The 22,318-nt window shown below is 40.8% G+C and overlaps 3 protein-coding genes across 4 annotated transcripts; 2 read left to right on the top strand and 1 right to left on the bottom strand.

Moving 5' to 3' along the window:
- The first annotated feature begins 6,739 nt into the window (after positions 1–6,739).
- On the top strand, positions 6,740–12,696 carry LOC136437401 (dipeptidase 1-like). Its single transcript, XM_066432001.1, has 10 exons — positions 6,740–6,959; positions 7,587–7,731; positions 8,243–8,375; positions 8,944–9,094; positions 9,501–9,558; positions 9,850–10,026; positions 10,455–10,557; positions 10,708–10,786; positions 11,170–11,305; positions 11,632–12,696. Exons 1-10 carry the CDS (start codon positions 6,775–6,777, stop codon positions 11,725–11,727), a joined length of 1,263 nt encoding a protein of 420 aa, XP_066288098.1. The 5' UTR covers positions 6,740–6,774; the 3' UTR covers positions 11,728–12,696.
- On the bottom strand, positions 12,349–14,858 carry LOC136437420 (kremen protein 1-like). The gene is made up of 5 exons (XM_066432030.1): positions 14,731–14,858; positions 14,256–14,339; positions 13,811–13,945; positions 13,450–13,608; positions 12,349–12,886 (listed from the first exon to the last, which is right to left on the bottom strand). Exons 2-5 carry the CDS (start codon positions 14,299–14,301, stop codon positions 12,819–12,821), a joined length of 408 nt encoding a protein of 135 aa, XP_066288127.1. The 5' UTR covers positions 14,302–14,339; positions 14,731–14,858; the 3' UTR covers positions 12,349–12,818.
- A 694-nt stretch (positions 14,859–15,552) lies between these two features.
- Positions 15,553–21,856, top strand: LOC136437380 (constitutive coactivator of peroxisome proliferator-activated receptor gamma-like). Of its 2 annotated transcripts, XM_066431972.1 has the most exons (7): positions 15,553–15,763; positions 16,095–16,285; positions 16,775–18,047; positions 18,211–18,317; positions 18,656–18,930; positions 19,184–19,390; positions 19,778–21,856. In XM_066431972.1, the coding sequence occupies exons 2-7, from the start codon at positions 16,123–16,125 to the stop codon at positions 19,853–19,855; spliced, it is 2,103 nt and encodes a 700-aa protein (XP_066288069.1). In that variant the 5' UTR covers positions 15,553–15,763; positions 16,095–16,122; the 3' UTR covers positions 19,856–21,856. The 2 variants fall into 2 exon arrangements, with proteins under 2 accessions (XP_066288069.1, XP_066288070.1); XM_066431973.1 differs by lacking the exon at positions 15,553–15,763 and having other exon boundaries at positions 16,067–16,285; positions 16,775–17,036.
- Positions 21,857–22,318: the final 462 nt, after the last annotated feature.

The following is a 22,318-nucleotide window of genomic DNA, read 5'->3' as shown; positions in this document are numbered from 1 at the left end:
TTGTTGTGCTTTTCCAGACTTCTACTTTTATGATACCTAAAGGTTTGCTATTCTGCTTGACTATAACCAACACATACGTCTAGCAATAGATTAAAATGACACCGGTGAAAATGAAGACATTTGCCATGTACCTGCCACACCGATTTCCTTTGTTTTCACGAATTCAATATGCTCTTACATTAATGATTCATTTTATTTCGAACAGAGCAGTCTCTTCTTTTTTTGTTTTGACATTTTCACGTCATTTGTTTTATAAGGATATTCAAAGCGACGGGCGGGCGTTGCTTTAATCGCAATTGTATTTCTGGCATTATTGGCCTTCTGCGGAACCTTTGCCGGCTTCTACTTCAACGACAAGCAAGATGCTCAAACGGCAAGCCCATGTCTTTTATTTTTGTTTTTGTTATACACGCAATATACTTCTGTGACTCTTCTTAAAGTATTACTTCAAGGGTCCTTTTTACTGAAGCGTGATATGTCAATGCTATACGATAAGTTGATTGCCAATACCTACATGCGTATGTGCAGTGCAGTTGCCACAATGATTAGCCATCTTGAGAGCCCCCTTAATTATCTGTTGTTTTTTTTTGTATTACGAGGACACCTGAGTTGAGCAGCTCTTGATTGGCTATTACCGTACACTAGATAGCTGACTAGATGTTATTTCATGAACAGTTGACTTTAGCCTTGGGTACAGCTCACAGCTGTTAACCACCGGTGCACCTGATAGCTTATTTACATGTGAAACGACAATCGTATAACAGAAATATCACTCTATTACAGATAGGAACTATAAACAACACACGAGGCGCCACACACTCACCAACCTCCTTCAGCTCAGAAGGTAAACTCGGTTGATATGATTATAAAAGTTGGTGGGATGGGATAAGCCAGTGGGGGGGGGGGGATATGTAACACACAAAAACAGTACAATGACCAAAGGTTGCTTTTCCCTCTCTATTCAACCACCTATCACTTTATCGATATTTCATTTGATTTTTGATTTGAAGCACGGATAGAATTGCGCGCCTTTATTGTAAGGTAGACATTATCTTTGCTTCTTTTTACCTCATTGTTCAATTTGCTATCGCTCTTTTTTCTCGTCCCACCTGTTAATTCTGGACTTAGCAAGATTTATGTTTTATGAGGTGATTGTACGATTTGTAGGTTCTACTCCAAGCACAGACCTGGCACCGATGCTGACCTCAGATGCTACGATGGTGTCTTCGACTGCGACGTCTACCACAACGGCTTTTGTCACAACGACTTTTACATCAACGTCAAAAATGTCCTCCCACCAGATGACGATACCATTCGACCCGACCCTACCTGTGAGGACCAATGGTGCTGTTACAGCATCCATCTCCACAGGTAAGGCGTCTTCAAAGACAAGCAAAGAGACTGAAAATCTGAATCTTCAAGCAGACATGTGTCTTGCTTTTCTGCGTCTTTCTGGTTTAGTGGCGTCTTTCATGTGCTCAGTTTCATTTTTCATTGCTTGTGTTTTCATTACTTATGCTTCAAAGTACGAACAAGTCTGCCAGCAAACCCATAGAGTTAAGACTGCGTTTATTCAGATTTCAAAGAGGCGGCGTTCAGTAAGGTAAACTAAAACAAGAAAGCGAATATTGGAAAGCAAGTCAAACACTACAAGGGGACGTACAGAAACAGGCCGAAGCCATATACTTGGTTTGAGATCACAAAATGTACTTGCACCGACAGAAACAAGTCTTGGGATACCCCGTCTTTTCTGAGCTAAGCAGATCTAGACTTTCTGATAATTTACTTTTCTCAAATTGCTTGTAGATATTGTAATGAGACTTATGAGAGAGGTCCAACAGATAATGAAGGCTTGAAGAGCGGCCGCCGAACAGCGCTTTTGCCAGTATGGGTTAACATAGAGTTGTAAATTATTGTTCGAGCCTGGCCTATTCCTTTATCATTATCTGCCGACAAAAGATGTACACAGGTCATTAATACATACTCAGCGACATAATCCAATATTTTTTCTATTGATTGCTAGAGAGATGTAATTAACATTCTGGATCATGTAAAGTAACACTTACTTAACTTACTGGTTTCAGAAAGCTATGGCAGAATCGTAAATCGCATGACCACGTTTGGTGAGAAGGGGAAAAACCCAGGACAATTCAACTATCCTCGTGGAGTGGCTGTATCTGCTGATAATGACATATATGTGGCAGATTTAAACAACAAAAGGATCCAAGTCTTCAACAAGTATGGGGACTTTCTCCGCCTATTCAAAACGGCAGCAGCGGGTAAAAATATTTACCCTGACGATGTAGCGATTGACGCAAAGGGTTTTGTATGGGTCGTGGGAAGTAATGAAATACATGAACTATATGTAGTACAGTACAACCAAAGCGGCCAGCAAATATCCAAAATCTACATTAAGTCCTATGCTGGCAGCGCGACGATTGCAGCGAGCTCACCAAACAACATCATCGCTGTGGCTGCTAACCCTAGGAATATTTTCGTGTTTCTGCCCGATGGCTCGCTATACAATAGATTCCAATTGGTTGGAGTGAAAAGTTGTTACATCACATTCAGTAATAAAGGAAACATCCTGTTTACGGACACAAGGCGTGGCACTGTCCAGGTGTACACTCGCGATGGAGACAAGCTTTTCCAGTTCGGAAGCAAAGGGCGCGGTGAAGGTCAACTGCGCAGTCCTACGGGTATCTGTACGGACAGCTCGGGGCACATCTTCGTGTCTGACGAGACAAATAAAAGAACAGACATGTTCACCAGCCGCGGGAAATTTGTCCGCACGGTCGCTAGTACAAAATCTCCATGGGGGCTTGCTTGTGGACCGGATGGACAGTTAGTAGTGACCAAAGCGTTGTCAAACACCATAACCATCGTTCCTCGCCAGTTGGTATTGCCGTGATGATATTGATCAATTACGGCGATGTTGACTTTTCTCATTTTGTAGATTGAAAAATTTTCATGACCTCTGTCTGTGTTCGTGTTTTTGCACATACAGCTCAAGATGCTTTAAATGGATTTGCTTAGATTTTTAAATGTGATTTTGGGCACCGTAGTAGCATTTTCAGATACTGCAGCATCAACTTACAATCCAACACCCCCACCGTGAAGGCAGGGTAGTGCAGCTCATTAAACAGCTCTTGTTTGCCTAATGGACGCCTGTGTTGCTGAAGCTCTCGCTGGCAGGGGCTGATTAGCTACTACTCTCCAAGAAGAGGTTAGGATCAGAGTTGTCTTAGTCATTCTTTAACGACTTAATACAAGGCCCTCGCAATGCATATTGGCGGCATTGTGTTTTCCTAAAGTAAGAGCTACATGAAACTAGTGAAACCATTTCAGCATTAGAAGGTGTGTGTGTGTGGGGGGGGGGGGGTATTTCAAGATACACGTTCAATGTGTTTAGGGGCAAAACTGACCGAAAATTGTTACTGTAGAACTAGGCAATTCATTGAACTCATGAAACTCAGTGGTAGAGAGGGTATCAAACACCTTCACCCATTCTTCAAACACAATACAATGTAATAGTATCAAGAAGGTTTGTGTCCTATGGACTCTAGTTCATACTGTAAAAGGTATTCATTAATCGTTCTTGAAAGCATAGTCTAGTAACTAGGACAGTAAGCTACCACTTAATTCGCCGGTAGTTGAAAATTACAGATGTATACTGCAGCTTCTGTAGTAGCAAGAACTCCAGAAAATACCATTAATTGAAAAGCATGCGCAAGCAAATCTTTCGTAGCTATACCTCTTGAATTGACTGATGTGGCTCTATAACATACAGTAGATCCATGGATGCGCCATATGATAGCTTAGATGTTCTTTGGATTTATATAGCTTGTTTGGGATTCATTCAAGTTTCAAACATGGTGGCGAACTTGCAAAGATATATTGGTGCATAAATCCATACCATGTAAATCTACACAGAAAGACCAAATAAGCTGGTAGAATGAAATCTTGACATTCGCTTTCGCAAAGTTTACATAAATGTGAAAGTCGCATGATCTTCAAAGGCAAAGTTTCGAACAGAATCAAGACGATCACCGGTTTAGATGTGCTCTCTACGCTATAAGAACCTATACCGATATCCCTGGGGCTTTTCGGTACTGAATGCAATGTTAAGATCTAAACTTTGAAATAGGAACGGGCTTTATCCACGCTTATTGATGTGAAAATGCAATCAGTAAAACAGACAAATTCACTGGAGAGTCTGATCCGCATCAATCCTCAAACTCGTCTTCAGAAGCGAACTGAGCCCAGTGAAATGTCAGGATTACCAACATCGGCTGACACGCGCTGTGACAGTCTGTTTGATGTAACAAGTGTGCTGCTATATAGCCCTGAGAAATCGCACCTCTGTATCAGAACAACATCAGCCTCTGTCCAAAATGACAGTAACGTACAGAGAATTCGACATGACTGGAGAACACGTCCGATCACCAAGATCCGAGTTCCATTCCAAACTTCCTCATCCCAAACGCGATGCACATGCCAAACGTTCCTCAACAAGCAGCTCGTGGTAAGTGCTGTTCTCATTTCAAGGCATTGCTCTCTTTCTGATACATGTACCTAAAGGTTTGCTATTCTGTTTGACTATAATCAACACGTACGTCTAGCAATAGATTAAAATGAAGACATTTCCCCTGTATCTGCAACACCGATTTCCTTTGTTTTCATTAGTTCAAAGTATTCTTGCATTAAGGTTTCCTCCCTGGCTAAATTGGCTTTCTGAATTTTCATTGTTTTTTCATTAACAGATTAAGAAAGAACTGTAGTTGTACTGTACACTTTAATGATTCATTTCATTTCAGAAGAGCCGTCTCTTCTTTCTTGTTTTGAAATTTTCACGTCATCTGTTTTATCAGAGTATCCAAATCGACGAGTGGGCGTTGCTGTAGGAACAGTTGTGGTCCTGGCATTATATGTCTTCGCCGGAATCCTCGTCGGCTTTTACTTAAACGACAAGCAGGATGCTCAAACGGCAAGCCGATGTCAAATAAACCCAAATAGAACATTTATGTACATAATGATAGTAAAAGACTCCTCTACATATGGCACTTATATACTTGTTCTAATAGTTCCAAATACTAAACTTTCGGAAAAGCCCGGAAACTTGCAAAATTGATTTGCATTGCATTATAAATCATTGAAAATCTTTTTGTTTGTTTGTTTATCTATTTATTTGTTAATTGCCCTGTACAAATGATATTTTGTAAAAGATTGAATGAAGTTTTTCACAAGCTCTTCAAAGAATAAAAGTCTTATCTTAGCAAATAAGGCTACTGTAACATTCTTTATTACAATTAAGGACAGTTGTATGTTTCAATGTCAATTATGCAAATGAGGACAAACTAGAAAGGTAACATCTGCGAGCAAATACAGCATGTTAAGCCATAATCTTCCCCATGTAAAAAATGGACTGTCCCCAAATGATAATGGACCATTCTAAAACACCTCTATGTTTGAATGGATGATTCAAGAGAATACATTTTGGGTTGAAAATAACGAAAAAATTGTTTATCATGATGTCAAAAATCGTTTTGAAGGGCAGTATGCCAAACATTTGAATGAAGGCCTGTGTACATGACCAAGGCAGACACATGCCAAATTTCACATCATTTTGGTTTAATATATAGGAACTGGAGATGTGTATCTTTGTCAAAAAAAAGAGTGAACAAAGCCATGTACGCACATGTCCTAGGCATTCCCATACCACATTTGGTATGAATACAAGCACACCTGCGCCAGAAATGCAAGATGAATAGATTAACCCAATTGGCCAATCAGGCGGTCGCATTTTTAAATGCAGCGCTCCCATTGGCCGTCACTTCCAACTCTGTATGCGGTATTGAAAGTGACAGAAGTGGCAAATATTGTCGAAAAAAGCCCAAAATAAATCGTTTTGAAGAGATGTATGCCAAAAATGGGAATGTAATCCTTTGAATATTTGTTCAAGGCAAATTTCAGGTCATTCGGTTGAAATACCAGGGCGCAGGAGGCCAACATGGTCTTTAAATAGCATAAAAACCTTGATAAAATCACTTTAAAGGTCGATATCGAAGAAAAAAAATGAAAAAAAAACTTCTGGGGTTATTGGTCTGCACTACCTTTGTGCCAAATTTCAGGTCATTTGGTCTGAAAATGACAGAGATGAATCGATTTAAAAATTTGACAGGAGAAGAAACATGAGTAAACACTTTAATGAGCTACCAATGCATACCTAATTCATGATGACCCGTCAACCCTATCTTGAGTTATTGTCTCTCAAATTTGACCCCTGCAGTACAATGAAACTTGCTTGGGGCCCAAACCTTTACAACTTTACGAGCTATCACTGAAAAAAAAACACATGACCATAGTGCATAGTGCTGACGACATAGCATGTCCAGAAAATGATAACGTTATATCAAAACCGGACGTTCAGCTGCAAACCGTAGACAGCCGCTGGGAGGGAGGGGGGCAATTATCGAACTTAACCTTCGCTTTTTCAACACCACCCCACCTACCAAGTATCGTGAATATTCGCCCACAGCTTTGTTAGTTACGCTGTCCTCAATGACGCCCCAAAACACTCCTGCGAACCGCACAAAAAACATAACCTTTTCGGCAAAGGTAGTTAGGTACAAACAAAACAACCCCTGAAATCTTCGCTAGCGAAGCCAAGGCAATGTCAAACAAACAGCACAAACAGACACAAAGCCAGGTCAAAGGTCCCTAAGCGCATATACTACACAATAGACAGGTCATTCTTACGTATGGGGTTTCAAAATGGCGGACACAAAGTTTGTTAGGAAATACAGGAGCACAAGAATAGTTGTCTTCGTCATCCTGGGAAGTTTGATGGGCGTGGGTGCAGTTGTCGTAGCAGTTGTCCTTCCACAGTACCTCAATTCAGACGACAGTTACCTCAGCCGAGCGAAGGACATTCTCAGTCAAGTGCCGCTTGTGGATGGGTGAGTGGAGTTAACGTTCGACTTGACCAACGAATGAACTGGCCATTTTGTCAATAAGACCATAAAACATTTACATCTACGGGATGGGTCTCGCGCAAGTCGTTGGTTTATGTGGGTCTTTCAACTTGACAGAATATATTATGTTCCAACATTGGCAATGTAGGAAACATAACTTGGGGGGGGGGGGGGGCATATGAACGGCAAGAAAAAGACTGCGTGCACTTTGGACTTTGCCTTCCAAACATCCGCGTAGACTGATTACACTGGGGTTTGTAGAAGTAGCCCACACGACTGTAACGTCGGTCTGGGGATATATAGGTTTGACAAAGTCAAGGTGTATCTGGATATTGATAAAAACAGATGAGATAGTCGAAACATGCAAAAAAAGAGAAACTATGTCTACATATCACATAATAAGTAACGTTACAAATACAGAGTTTGTTATTTCAATGGGCGGTAATCAACGTGTATAACAGAGAGATTAAAACACATATGAAATATCAAAAAAGAAGAATAAAGAAAGTTGATTATGTTCTATTGGCTTCTGCACAAAACAGAACTTATTCCAGGTTAGGAATTATTAACTTTCCGTTTTTTTTTGTATTTTGAAACATTTCCGGTCCTCAGACATAACGACCTACCGATATTCCTGGAAGAAACAGTAGATGACGTCATAGAAAATATCAACATTGAAAATGATCTGCGTGCGTTGCTAGGCAACAAATCTCAAACGGACATCCCTCGTCTGAGAGAGGGTAAAGTTGGCGCCCAGGTACGTACAAAAGTTCGATGTAATTTACATGCTTAGAATTTCATATTATGTACTATATAGAGAGAAACAGTAATCTTATTCGGTATTGCAAACGTGAACTTATCAACTTATCAGGTGATTTGATAAAGCAAGTAGATGCCAACTTTTGCCGAACAATCCAAGTGTAGCGTTTCAAGGTTCAGTGTTGAAGATTTGAAATAATATCTTGTGCAAATGTGTAACACCGAGTAACGCATTGTTTGCTAATAAGATCTACACAAGTTATGTGTATCAATTTAAGCTAAAGGACCATTGAGACCGGATTGGAGAAATCAAGGTGTAGTTCATGATATACCTCTTAAACAATCAATCAGTCAAGGCTGTCAATCTAGTTGGTCAACAGTATCCACGTTAACATGCTTACATTAACAGCAATGGACAGATCTGATTTATAGGTGTTTGACTTAATGAAAATTCTGAAAAATGATGTGTGGATTTTAATAAGCTCTAATCATAATTGTCTTGCTTGCAGTTCTGGAGTGCGTTCTTTTCGTGTAGATCTCAGTACAAGGATGCTGTACGCAGGGCGCTTGCGCAGATTGACGTCATCTACAGGATTGTCAGAAAGTACCCGGATGTCTTTGAGTTTGCCACTAGCTCGGATGGTAATTAATAAACCTTTTAAACCTGTGCAGATATTTTCATTTCACCTCAAGTCTTTATTTTCTATCTTCATGTCTTTTGAAAGGCATTCGCGCCTTTTCATTTCTCGACCATCTCTGTTAATGATGAGGGGACTGAGAAGAGTAGTAAACTAACTTGAGACAAAAAAAAGACATAGCTTGTCCCCCATCCGGCACACACACATTTCAATGTTTTCGCCGGTTTGTTTGTTGAAAATTATTGCTTATCAATGTTGAGGGTTGAACATTAAACACAATGCTGACAAATCATCGATGCAGCTGCATTATATTTCATCATCATCATCATTCGTCCGGATTCACTCCGGTGAGATACAATCAATAATGTTTATTTGCCTTCATTGATAGAATTGTCTGAAGTTTCAAGTGCACTTGCATTTCTTGTGTATATAACGTTATATTTTTCCGTGTAGAGCAATTAGTTCAGTACGACATGTACTACACAAAGGTTCAATAAAAGTATTCATTCAGTCATTAATAATGATACAGATCTTTCATTACATGTACTTAGAATGTTTGTTTGCCCCACCAGATATTACAGACATCTTTAGCCGGGGCAAGATCGCCAGTCTGATCGGACTGGAGAGCGGACACGGAATAGACAGCAGCTTGGCGGCACTGCGCATGTTCTACGAGCTGCGCGTGCGCTATGTTACCCTGACGCACTCGTGTGACACGCCATGGTACGTTCGCATCGACTGTTTTCAATTGTGAATAAGAATAACAAAATAAAAAGAATCGGAATGGTGCATTTTGTACAGGGAGTTATCGGTGAGGAAGGGCATCTACGGTTCCTCGCAACTGTTGCAAGTATAAAGCATAAAGCATACCTTAATATTGTTTGGTCTTTTTAATCTATATCCACACAAGTATCACGCCTGACTAGTGGGTACATATAATTTTTATTGATATACAAACAATGATATTCTCTACAGGTGAAACAACTATAGGACTATAGTATATATGTACAGTGTGCAATATTTTTCTTGTCTTTGCGTGTGTGGTGTGATCAAAACATAAATAAACACATTTATTTTCACCAGCTATCTGTTGGAAGAACAAACCAGTATACTATGTGTTACATTGCAGGGCTGCTTCGAGCACACATGACACGTCGGTAGGGGACGGTCTGACGGAATTTGGGCAGGTATATACTTTTTATTCCAAGACAGTCATTGACATACAAGAATAAAAAATGTACAAGTATTTCATACCGGCGCGTGTTTTGCGCAGTGTGTTGATGATGGGGAAACTCCTACGGCTGCAGCGCCGGAAGTTCATCACTAACATATTGAAGAAGAAAGGAAATATGGTGATTTCATGATTCTTAAGGTTGAAAATGCAGTCGCATAATCTCGTCCAATATAGGGTAATCTTCATAACGCAGGCCCATTAAACAACTAAGGAGCGTTTATTATAGCAACTTTTCGTCTTTCAGAAAGTCGTCCTAGAGATGAACCGACTGGGCATGCTCGTGGACCTTTCACATGTATCCCATCGGACAATGCGCGACGTACTTAACGTCACAGAAGCGCCGGTCATCTTCAGCCATTCCTCGGCCTACGCCATCTGTCCCGTGGCGCGAAACGTGCCGGATGACGTGTTGGACAGAATGGTAAGTAACATCACACAGGCTTTTATTATAGGTTACTAGTATTGGTTATAATGTTGCCTCCATAGAAATGGAGACAGCGAGCACTAGCAGCAAAAAAGAGAATCCATCCGCATTGGCTCAAGCTACCAGCATAGTTATGAAAGACGTTGTTTCCGCTCTATCTGTGTCAAGATGTTTGGTCCGTTCTATGTACAAGGAAACGTAATTCCATTCTTCTAAGTAAAATATTAACAAAGTATGCATGCTAAGGTCTCAAATATAGCCGTTCCCTATCCATCCATATAGTCATCTATTTCTTTCTTTGTCATCAACTCTGCAGTATCCATAGAGTTATTTCTAATTGTTGGTTTTCAACAGTTGAGCTTGTCTTTATATAACAAACATTTTTAAAGCATCCAGTTCCTTTGTCTGCTTTCCTCCCGATTCAGGAAACGAACGGCGGAATCGTCATGGTGAATTTCTACCCCGGTTTCATCAACTGCACGGCAAACTGGACCCATTGGGAACACGTGACTCTGGAGGAAGTGGCAGGTAAGAAAACAACAACGAAACATCTACACCGAGCGTATTCCAAATATAACATAACTTCAATTCTAGACAGCGTAATTAGATACACACAGTAGGTTTCTTTAGGCATTGTAACATACAGGAACTAAGTTAACAGTTCTTTGACGATTGTAGATCATGTGGACTACATCAGAGACCGTGCTGGGGAGGATCACGTCGGGATTGGGGCCGACTTTGACGGGATCGGTGGCAGGTAACGTATAAGGTTATTTTGCACAGTGAGTCGTAGTAGAAAAACAGCGCGGTAGAAATGACTTGTAAATCTAATCTGTGCGTTACATCAATGAATGGCTAACTTGTCTGGGATCGTTAACCCTATTTGGCATTCTTTTCAGCAATCAGGGAATTCTGAAGGAATTAATAATCTCCAAGCAGATTTACCGGTGGCAATGACAGTATCCAAAGGGCAAAAGCAGCCAAGAGGACAAAGGCAGCCACAAGTGGATACTGCTTTTGCCCTTGGAGAGATCATGATTTCCTACATGTATGTCACAACTGCCACTGAACTAAACATAGAGGAGATGTAATGTCGTCAATGACTGATATGGCGATAACTGAGTCATTTTCTGTTTCTAGGCACCCCCGCGGCCTGGAGGATGTGGCCACCTACCCGCGCCTGTTTGCAGAACTACTGCGGAGAGGTTGGACGGACGGGCAGCTCAAGAAGTTGGCGGGAAACAATTTCCTCCGGGTTTTCCGGAAGGTAGAGGAGGTAGGCATGACTTTCAGTAACTCAGGCCGTTTACGATACTTATTGTGATTCGTCGAATTCAGATGTTCAAAATATGACAGATGCTGATATTGACAAGGGACAAAAGTCCAAATTAGTCTTTAGATTCGACTTTCTAAAGAAATCTGGGGCAAATAAACAGGACAAGCCATAGAAGCTCCTCCCCTCGAGCTTCTTGAGAATTGTTCACTGTTTGTTCACATTACGTGTCTTTTGAAATCATTGGGGAAAGTGAAAATATATCTTTGCAAACATCCAATAACAAATTACATGAGAACATTTACAGCAAGGGTTGTTGTTGATTACAGGTGAGTGACAGGCTCCAGTCCGAACGTCGCCCATCCGAGGATCACATCAGTGAAGAGGACCTTGGAAACCAGACGTGCAGGACAACCAATACATAAGGACTTTACAAACACACTAGCGTCATGTTGACCTGATTTTATGGATGACATTAATTTTCGTCCGTTTCCCAGAACACATGACGTAAATTGCAAAAGCATATTTCGGGAAACCGATATTAATGCCGCAGAACGCCAAAGTCAATTCCAAATTCAAAGCAGAAGAAGTTTTGAAAGAACAAAAATGACAAATCTATACTTCGGTAAACTCTGCTAGTTACGTTTTGTTCAACCATCCTGACCACGTACACAGATGTAGATTTCAAAATGAAGGCAACATTTGTTTTTGCCAAACTTTTCTTTATTTTTCATTTGCACGCTCACATCGGTTTAGGGGTCCACAGAGGATGCCACCCATCAAATCAACGGGTGGCCTAATGAAAAAATACTATATATGTATAAGTATGAGCATATTTTGGTCAAGAAAGTGAAGAATATACTAAGCGATGATTAGGATGTTTGGGCCGACATGCAAATACGGAGAAGAATGACAGTTTGGAGGTCTTGAAAACAGCTGAAGTTAGACAAATGATATGTCACACCTTTTTACCATAGACTTCTCAAAGAATCTCTACCCGGTACGAAATAAATCAAAAACGAAATAAAGAAAAGCCACGCGCATAGTTTTATAATGAAAAGACATTTATTGCATATTTTGCCACACTGGGCTAAGCACAGTTCACAACAAAACAAAACATGTTGAACAGCTACAATTAACAGATACGGAATAAAACTACCATTAGATAAATTCAACTAGTTGCATTATATGGTTTTGTACAAGGCCTAGATCTAGATTTGAAAAGATGGGTTTGGGTGAAGCTAAACCGTTATCTTATTCTTCATTCTTACAACTATAATTGTAGACTTGATCCCCATATTAAGTTAAATCTAGTGATGAAGGAATTTCTTTCGCTGTGGTGAGCCTTTTATTTGTTACAGAGGTTTTCCTATGATAAAATGTGTATGAAAGTATGACGGCGTTTTGTGGACTGAGTTATGATTAACCCTTTCTGATATGTTCTATTTACAAATGGTCACAAATGGTCACACAATGTCATGGTAGCCAAGTGTTGTTAGAAGCCTTTCTTGGGTGACTATTCTTCTGTCATGTGTCCTTCCTTCAAGGCTTCCCGCAGTCTCTCAACCAGGCTGCGCTTGGTGCCTGTATGATCAACATGAAAATGTACAGAAAAACAAATTAACAACTGTTCATAGACCTCATACCTACATGAGATTTCATCGCAAGTATAACGCTTTTGCCATGCAGCACAAAGGAATTAGTGGTGATTGACATATGTATCCCAGCATGCCACATCAGGTGGCTAATATCAGGACATCCTAATTTCGAGATATGAATGCAGTTAACAGATACAGATACAATCTGAATGCAGATAAATGCTACCAATACATCAGAAAGCACACTGTATTGTATGGGCGCCGCTATATTGGCGTTTGGTATCATGGACTGGCATATGACACACGCCACAATTCACTGTTGGCCATAGTATACGTACATGTGAATTTGCTTCATAATTAAGAAATCTGTATGGATTTTTAAAATACACACTAGTCATGAGAGGGGAGGGATACAAGATACGTCACTATATCATTCCCATCGTATGTAAAGAAGAAGGAGTGTAGGCTTGGTCCCCCTAGAAGCTTGCAGGTGTCTGCAGGTGCGTTTTATTATAATCTTTCGAGGGAGCTTAATTATTTAAATCCTACCATTCGCGGTGATCCACACGGTCACGAAATCGTCGGCGCCGCCGCATTTCTGGGAGAGGTCCCCGGTGCAGGGCGAGTCGCACTCGGCATCAGACGCGACGGTCAGGCTCTGCATTTCCGCCTGGCCCATACAGGTACAGTACTGCCCCTCACCCGTGGCTGTGTAAGACAAATAGAATAAACTTTAATTTATTGCGCGATAATTGTAACTGGTACAGTGTGTGACTGTGTGACATTAAATACAAAACAGTATTAAAAAAATGTAAATACATTTTGTATACAGTATGAACATAAAAAGACCAAGTTATTGTAGCCATAGGTTTACATAGAGTATATAAGCGTATAGAAGTTGCCTATGTACCTGAATAAGCGTGTCCTTTAGCGTTGCAGTCTACAGCACAGCCCTCGTTTGTCATGTGGGCGGAGGTCTCATCTGCAGAGACGGAGGCCTCATTTCCCCTGTAACAGCCTTTTAAGGACTGGGCGCTGGTCACCCCTGGAGACAAACGGTAGATAAAGATATGGTATTCAATATAAAGATATATACCTTGTTGCTATTTGGTGTATCATTATCACCTGGATGTCTAACAGTTTTCTCGATACTCTCGTATTACTAAGTTGGTATAAATGCCCCCCCCCCCCCCCCCAATGTATGGTACTGTACTCGCGGATATGACATCGGACGGTCAGCGATATGACATTAACGATCGTGGTCGTTTCAAATGGCAAAGAGCGATTACGAGACAAAATGCACATAATAAGACGAGTTTGACTGCGTTCATTATCTTCATACTAAAGGTACCTACCGATCAGAAGAAGCAGAACAGCAGAAGCAGCCAAGATACGTGCCATCTTTAACTTTGTCTTGAAATGTCTTGAGTCACACAAAGCTGGAATAAAGCAGTCATTCTGATTACTTATGCTGCTGACCTGAGGGCACGTTGCAAGTTTACATCACGTACAACAAAATGACATATCTACTAGTATCTCGTGATCCCGTGAACGTTCCCATACTTTCTCTACTGTATACATGTAGCATCGAATAACATACTCTCCAAGCAGTACTTTTTAGATGAGCTACCAGAAATTGTCTACGCAGCTTCGGTCAACGTTTTCAAAGCAAGGCTAGACAGAGATCCGCATACTAGAGCTGCTGTTTACACTCAAGAAAACTCAACAGAAACACAACAGAAGACCTTACTCTAAATAAAGAGCGATTCTCATGTGTTTCTAGTACGCACCAATAGACTTAGCCAAAAGTAAACTTGACATGGTACTTACATAAGTTCCTGGCTGGAGTCAGATTACGAAGTGCGTTGCGTCCAAAGATATCAGAATGAAGTGATAAAAGACGGGAAGCAAAATATATACTCTTTCGCAGATGAATTATGCAAATAAGCCAAAATGGCTACTGCTGATTGGTATTGGTCTTGTTGTAGTCTGTTATCCTTTTGTTTGATGTCCGTAGTTAACGTTGTAGTCTATCATCCTTTTGTTTGACGTCGAGTTAACGCCGAAGTCTATTACCCTTTCACTTGTCGTCGAGTTAACGTTATTGTCTAGTTGTAGTCTATTATCCTTTTCTTTGTCGTCGAGTTGTCGACCTGGTGTAGTCTGTTATCCTTCAGTGTTTGTCGTCGAGTGTGAGTTGTAGTCTGTTATCATTTTGTTTTCTCACGTACATTTGTGCGCTCGCATAAATTTTCGTCGGTTTCCAGAAAAAACAACAACATTTGACCATGATGCAAAATATATGCTGTAAATTGAAAAAAAAATTATTTCGAAAAACGGACACTAATATTGATTAGTTCCATAGTCAATTCCTAAGTGAAAGAACAAAACAGTGAAGAATCTATTACACCATATTTTGTGTGTTTAGTTTTGTTAATCCTCCCAGGTAACGTAGATTTCATAATGAAGGCAACGTTTTTTTGCCAAGCATTTTTTCATTCGCACGCTCGCATCAGTTTTGGGGTTTCCAGTGGATGTCATTCATATAATCAAATCAACATGGCCTGAACAGAAAACTTCGAGCTGATACCGTTTCGGAGTTTTCATTTGAACGCAGGGTGATCAGACAGAGCTATCAGAGAAACTGCACTTTTTACTTTCTACATTGAAAATTCATAATTCTTAAATCTCTACAACTCTGTGTACAATATGTTTATCATTTTGTTATTTTCAGGGGAGGAAAAGCAACACTTGCATTCCTAACATACCCGAATCTATTCGGTCCCCACGTATGTATCGAATGGTCTTACCCGACCATCCCGGAAGCAGTGGTTAGCGTACGGTGATCAAGGAGGTTGGATAAGTACTGGTAAATTGATATGAAAATCTTGGATTACAGAAGTGATTTTGACATAAGAGTAACACTGTGTGATTCTCTAGATCTCTTTGTTGATCTTAGATCAAGATGTCAGTGTCGTCGTTTGTAGAGACGTGTAATATAGACGTGATTTCGGATGCCCCCCTCCCCCATAATTTTCAGATACTGTAGTGCCAACTGAGTATGATTATCGTCTAGATTCCGTCATTTAGAATAGATTATGCCGCATGCCACACTGTACATACAGCCTTCTTCACATAAACCATAAGACATGATAAAAGAAGAAATTTACAAAAGCTCCAAATATTTCCTGGAGGTTTGAGGTCTCTGAACTACAGGCAGAAATGGGAGTACGTGGTCTACAGACATATCTGGAGAGGCACTGCCCTGAAGCCTGTGTGAAGGTGAACCTGCCAGAGTTAGCCCGACAGTACTACAGACAACATGGGACCAGGCCAGTCATGGTGGTGGACGGCCTAGGCTGCCTCAGAAAACTCTACAATCGAGGTGAGTGTTTCAACAAGCATGCTTGGTGCATGGTGTTAGCCGTGGTGACCACAGAAGGGTGTTTTTGCTTGTTATCATAGATACTAGCCCTTTAAGTTATTTACGCCCTTCTGTAGTCGCCACGGCTAGCTTCAAGGTGTAGTCACCACGACTAGCTCGGCTAGGATGTCAATCCTCTTCTGAACCTGGTGGTCCTTGAGTCACTAGGAAGGATGTTACTTGCAATCAAAAGGTTGCAGTCCTTTGGAGGGGACATAAAGCTAGTGGTCTCGGATTTGAGCAGAGCCTGCCACACCCACTATACTTTGAAACATTGATACGGGTAGGAGTATGCCCAGGTATGAGTGGATCAAACCAGTCAGTCCTGTCTTATGTAATTTGTAACAGTTACTTACTAAAGTACAAAACTGGTATGTTATGCCACGAGGTAGTTTACCAGTTAAAATTTTGATTAGCATTTTTCAATCAGTGGATAATTCTATTTTTCAGAACTTCCCTGGGTCTATGGAGGGCAGTGGAGAGAATACTACGAGGAGCTTCGACGTTTCCTCCATTCTTTCAGAACTACGGACATTGACCTTGTCTTCATCTTTGATGGGGTTGTGGAAAAGTCGAAACGTGCAGAATGGGCAAAACGCAGGCAGCAGTCTGCCAGAGACGTAATGACAGTTTTCAACCACATCAAGAAACACGGCACCCAGCCCTCCGATGACCTTTTCCAGATGCCAGTTAGCTTGGGAACACTGACTAGGTTTGCCCTGAAGAGTTTAGGTGCAGTTGTTATAAACTCTACAAAAGAAGCAGATATAGAAATATCTGAATACTGTTTAAGATATCCATGTTTTGGGATCCTTGGCCAAGACACTGATTTTGTTATCTTCAACACTGCTCCTTTCTATTCTAGTAACAATCTGGATATAGCTACCTTGACTACTGTACAGTATTCCAGAGATAGGTTGTGTTATCGACTGCAAATTGGCTTGGAAGACTTACCGCTGTTCTCATGTCTTATGGGGAATGATATAATCAGGTCCGCTGAGTTAGAGTCTTTCAAGAGGAGACAGGTAGGAGTGCCTGCTAACGCCAGGTTCCCTAGAGTAGAGGATGTAGTAATGGCGGTATCGAGATACATGCAAACAATTCCGCGTGGAACAACAATACAGGACATTGCACAGGATGTGTTTCCCAACGAGCCCGACAAATGGTTGAGGATGAAAGAAGGTGCCAGAATGTACTTGTTACCAGGGGATCCTTTACCTTGGTACATGCAGAACTGCCCTCCACATGCACTGCCACCTTGTGGTGCAGAACAGAACTGCAGGCAGATGAGTGGGGATGAAGAGATTACTTTTGAAGTGGACGTGGAAGAAATCAGACCTAGGGTTGATGCCAAAGTTCTCCAGTTTGCTCGAGAAAGGCATCTTAATTCAGACAACATTGCACAAATCTACAACATACTCATCTCAGCCGAGACAGACAGTGGTGTGGCAATGGAAGATGAAACTAGCACAGACATTCCCTCCTCTTCTCTACTATTTCGTCCAATTCGACAGAGAATGTATGCAGTTCTGTATGGGGTTGGCTCTGACAGTGAAATATCAAATGAAATGGCTCAGAGAATGCCCCAGAAACCAGTCTTTTTGGCTCCAAGGTTTTCCATTCCACTGTCTTTGCCTAGCCACAGAAATAGAGGGTTTCATACAGGTGTTTCATCAACTGCCTTGGGAGACCAACTACCTCAGGAAAGCACACATGCTGACAGGTGAGGGACAATCTCAATGCCAAAAATGAAGCTAGTAGCAACATATGATAGTTGCTCTTTATCAATTATGGATCATGATTAAAAACAGAGAAAAAACATGACTAATTTTCTCATATCTGTCATTGTTTGAAAGTACATGTTCTTTCAATCTTTGTCTTCACAGTGTCAGACCTGTTGTTGGAAAGAATGCAGTGAAGGAGTGGTGCCCCTACAGAGGAAACCCTTTGACCCGTCCTGATGTTGTAACTGCTTTACCATTGGATGTGCCGGGTATGTAAATTGTAAGATCTACCAGAACTGTAAAATAACACAACATAGCAGTTTAGAGTGTTTGCACACGACTACGAATCTACATGACTACACACCTGCCATGCTCTTTGGGTGAGCCTAGACAAGTCAGATTTATAAACTTTGATGTGTAAATGTCATAATTATATGACTTTAATTATATATACAAAGTTACATTAACCTGGCAACTTTCAGGTAAAATTAATTACTAGTAGTATGACAGACAATATATAATTTTTTGTATGAGTGTAGACCCCCTATAGAGGACCTTAGTTACTGTAGTGTTGCACTTTCTATACGCTCTGTTGTGTTCCTTTCAGGAGGGACTCCATCCCTTGCAATGCTGTGGTTTTCCACAGATGGACCACGGACACAACACCTCCGTCTGCACACCTTCTTTGCCTGTATGGACTCTGTTGGTCTTCTGGAAGGTGTTTTAAGGGTAGAACCAGAACCATGCTACATCATTATGTGTTTAGTTCTACACTACATGGTGAAACACATGTTGACATTACAAGAATGGGAAGTGGATGCCTTTCTGGCTCAAGCTGTGGTCCCCTTTGCCCAAGATGTTGGATGGCTGCGTGGCTTAAAGGTAAAAAGTATAAATCAAGAACCCTGTAACGTTTATCATGTAGGAAATGGTCTGCAAATATGCAGTATGTTTAACACAGGGCACTTTGAATCTGGGAAGATAACTGGGAGTTTGGTAAAACTTTTAAACTTGTATCATACACATTGGGCATCTTGGGCATCATATGACCATGTCATCTGCTCAATGGAAACAGCAAGAGTTTTCAAAATGTGGTCATCTTGTGATCTCATGACCTGATATTTGTCTGTCTCAGGTACCTCGAGTTGCTCCCCGTCCAGTCCACCTTGCTGCAGTGTTCCTCAAGGGTGTAAGCTACGCCCTATTGGCCGACTGTGCATGTGGCTGGCCAATCACAGTGCAGGATGGGATGCCCTGGAACTACTTTGATGGGAAGCTGCTTCACTACAAGTATCTGATGGCACAGGGTGGTGCAGACGTCAGAGCTCTGTGTGATCAGGATGTGAGTATGAAACACAGACCCATTTCAGAATTAATTCTGTAGAGCTTTCAGGTTTGTAAAGCACTAAGGAACAGATGTGGAGAAGCCTACAGAAAGTCTGGTATAGCTTGGCCGAGGACTGAACCCACAACCTACTATTACAATGAATGGCCTAGCAGGTAGAATGCTTTCCATGCATGCATTAGGTTGCCAGTTTGATCCCCACCTGAGTCATAGGCACACTAAAGACTTTAAGAAAAACATGCTGTTTATTTGCAAGTTGAAAGTACATATGTATGCTACATACCCATACTACATACACTAACCTGAGAAGCCGCCACTGGATCCGGAACTGGAGCGACAAGATCTGATAATGATGACATACCCATTCTCTTTTGTTTCCCATAGGATAAAGCTCTACAGTTGTTCTCGACTCTGAAGAAGTTTGTAACATTTGGGACCAGACTGGATCAGAAGAGAAGATAGATTCCACATCAGCAAGGCACAGGCAGCAACTACTAGTGACAAAGATTCCTGAGCTCAATCCAATTGGTACTTCTCTTTTGGGAAATCAGTCTCCTGACTTTATTAGAGCAAGTTATAGCTCTGTGGTGAGGGGCTCTATAAGGATGAAAAATCACTGCTCTCGCATGGCAAGTTGCAATTGGACAAAGGAAAACCCCATAATTGGGCGCTGAGGGTAGCTCATCCTAACTTTGCCATCAAACACATTTTAAGTTCTTGAAAGACATTTTCGTACTAATCCTACAACAAGGCAAAGCCCCCAAGGTGTATATGATTGTTCAAGTACTGGGTGAAATTGCACATTTGTCAAGGAAGAAGTTGCACTGGAAACTTTCCAAACAGGCTACCACACCTCTATTCTTTTACGAATGTTTTAAGGCCTATTACCAATACCATACATTGTGTTTGGACATAGCCTTTGTGTGTCACAAAAGGGGACAAGAATGATAAATTACCGCCTTTGCCATGTTTGATTCATGTGTGAGCTTGTTTTAGGACATAATATGACTTATGTTACTGGTCCAGAAAGGATAGATCGGGGACGGAAAGAGCCTTATAAAACTTTAGAATTTGTGCCAAAGCCATTGACAACCCTCACAGCAAACGGGAGAGAAAACAAAATAGCAGTTTCACAAGAATTCACAAATTGTTTCTTTGCAAAAGCATTTCATGATCTCTTCTTGCCTTCTCCCTGCTGCCAGGGTAACCTTTCATCAACAACCATGCACGGATTGAGAGGTTATACAGTAGTAGTAGGTTTAGATGTAAATTAGATGCCTCCTTCTGGACATGTAACACCATAAAGCGTCATGAGTCTGTGATAACCCACAAGATAGGCATTCAGCATACATGCTGTGTAAAATAGATGTACGGTCAGGGTTAAGTGAGTATATGGGAGTCCTGGCACTGTTATGACCTTTTCCTTATGCCATACATGCACTTACCTTAGCCTCCTTCGCAGACTTCCTAGAACGGCGTATATATATTTGGGGGAGGGGGTGACACGATTTCTTACACAGGCCAATATTCTCTAATGCCGGCAAGGGAGTTTTGCTGCCGAGGCCCGTGTAAGAAATCGTGTCACCTCCCCCTCACCCAAATATATACGCCACCGTTCTAGGAAGTCTGCAAAGGAGGCTACACTTACCTCCAGAGGATGTATGGGGTTTCCCATTTATAAGTGATGGAATCGTTCTAATGCTTCCCTATCAGGAAACTACCGAAAGGCTGTAGTGCAAGTACAATGGTTGTTTAGTATAAAGATATGTTTAATGCTTGGCATAGGAAAGTATGTTTACTTACTTATTTATTCATAGTCAGAATATTCAATATCAGAGTCATAAAATGTCTTTTAAAATCCGACTGCCACTGCAGGAACACCTTTTTTTAGAAAGGTATACAATTGTTATGTCCATTTGTACATGTATGTCTATATATTGTTCCTATGGGTCAATGTGCCTGAAATAAATTTATTCATACAATGATGTATGTACACATGAATCTATAGGATGTTTCCTTGCATATCAAAATGGTTGGAAAATGCTATTTCTAAAAGGAAAATTGTGGAAGAAAACACAAGCCTTTATTGACTACTGGCACATACCTGAATGCAACACAATTGCAAGATTACAAGTCAGACTTGACTATTGCACTAATCTTCCTTCTAACGAGTACAAATCACATAATTCAGCCTTTTCCAATTCATTAACATTTATGCAAGATTTTTACACACTTAATTTGATGCTAAAATTGCATTGTCTCTGGAACTTATTTGATAAATTCTGTAATATTTCACAAAAAGACAGCAATATGATTGGCTTTACTGGCATATCAAGTACAGTACTAATTGGAGTTCAGATTCTAAGACTGTCATTACAAGAATGTAACTTAATATTTTGATGTACCTTTTGCAACGTCATCAATAAATACAAGGATCTTGAGACAGTTCCTTCAGAAATTGGATATATCTACATTTTATCCTTAATAAAGGAACCAAAACCTTGCCCTGGGGAAGTCGTAAAGGGAGTGCTCCTACTGTGAGCTGCCCAGCAGGTTGAGGGCTGGATTAATCCCCCATAACCACATAAATTCATAAAAGGATTAGATGTCTGCAAGCCTGGGACAATAGCAGGGACAGATTACCATAATAACTGTCAGAGAATTCAAACTTTTTTCTGTACTGGTTTTTCTATGAACAGTATCAAACCATGCAGAATGGCCCAGATATCTATCAAAAAGTCACATAATCCGAGAAGTTTCAATCAGATAAGATCCCTTGGATAATCAAGACAATGCTATCTACAACTTTCAGTTTGGGGGAAGCCAACCTTGTTCAAATTTTCAAACTTTCAAATCGACCCTGTCAACGTTGTGTTAGAGTGTCTAAATGGATATAAATTTCTAATGTCTTCCCAACATAAGCCT

This window comes from Branchiostoma lanceolatum, chromosome 6 (assembly GCF_035083965.1).
Source record: "Branchiostoma lanceolatum isolate klBraLanc5 chromosome 6, klBraLanc5.hap2, whole genome shotgun sequence".
Lineage (NCBI taxonomy): Eukaryota > Metazoa > Chordata > Leptocardii > Amphioxiformes > Branchiostomatidae > Branchiostoma > Branchiostoma lanceolatum.
Note: the sequence above shows the minus strand (reverse complement) of the source record. Positions and strands in the feature narration are given on the sequence as shown.

Bases quoted from the DNA above. Each gene is read 5' to 3' on its own strand.
- LOC136437401 (XM_066432001.1), top strand. From the start codon at position 6,775: ATGGCGGACACAAAGTTTGTTAGGAAATACAGGAGCACAAGAATAGTT. The intron at 6,960-7,586 runs GTGAGTGGAGTT...TCCGGTCCTCAG, and splicing joins CAAGTGCCGCTTGTGGATGG to ACATAACGACCTACCGATAT. The intron at 10,558-10,707 runs GTAAGAAAACAA...TGACGATTGTAG, and splicing joins GACTCTGGAGGAAGTGGCAG to ATCATGTGGACTACATCAGA.
- LOC136437420 (XM_066432030.1), bottom strand. From the start codon at position 14,301: ATGGCACGTATCTTGGCTGCTTCTGCTGTTCTGCTTCTTCTGATCG. The intron at 13,609-13,810 runs GTACATAGGCAA...TGTCTTACACAG, and splicing joins TAAAGGACACGCTTATTCAG to CCACGGGTGAGGGGCAGTAC. The intron at 12,887-13,449 runs GTAGGATTTAAA...TTGATCATACAG, and splicing joins CGTGTGGATCACCGCGAATG to GCACCAAGCGCAGCCTGGTT.
- LOC136437380 (XM_066431972.1), top strand. From the start codon at position 16,123: ATGGGAGTACGTGGTCTACAGACATATCTGGAGAGGCACTGCCCTGAA. The intron at 16,286-16,774 runs GTGAGTGTTTCA...TCTATTTTTCAG, and splicing joins CAGAAAACTCTACAATCGAG to AACTTCCCTGGGTCTATGGA. The intron at 18,931-19,183 runs GTAAAAAGTATA...TGTCTGTCTCAG, and splicing joins GATGGCTGCGTGGCTTAAAG to GTACCTCGAGTTGCTCCCCG.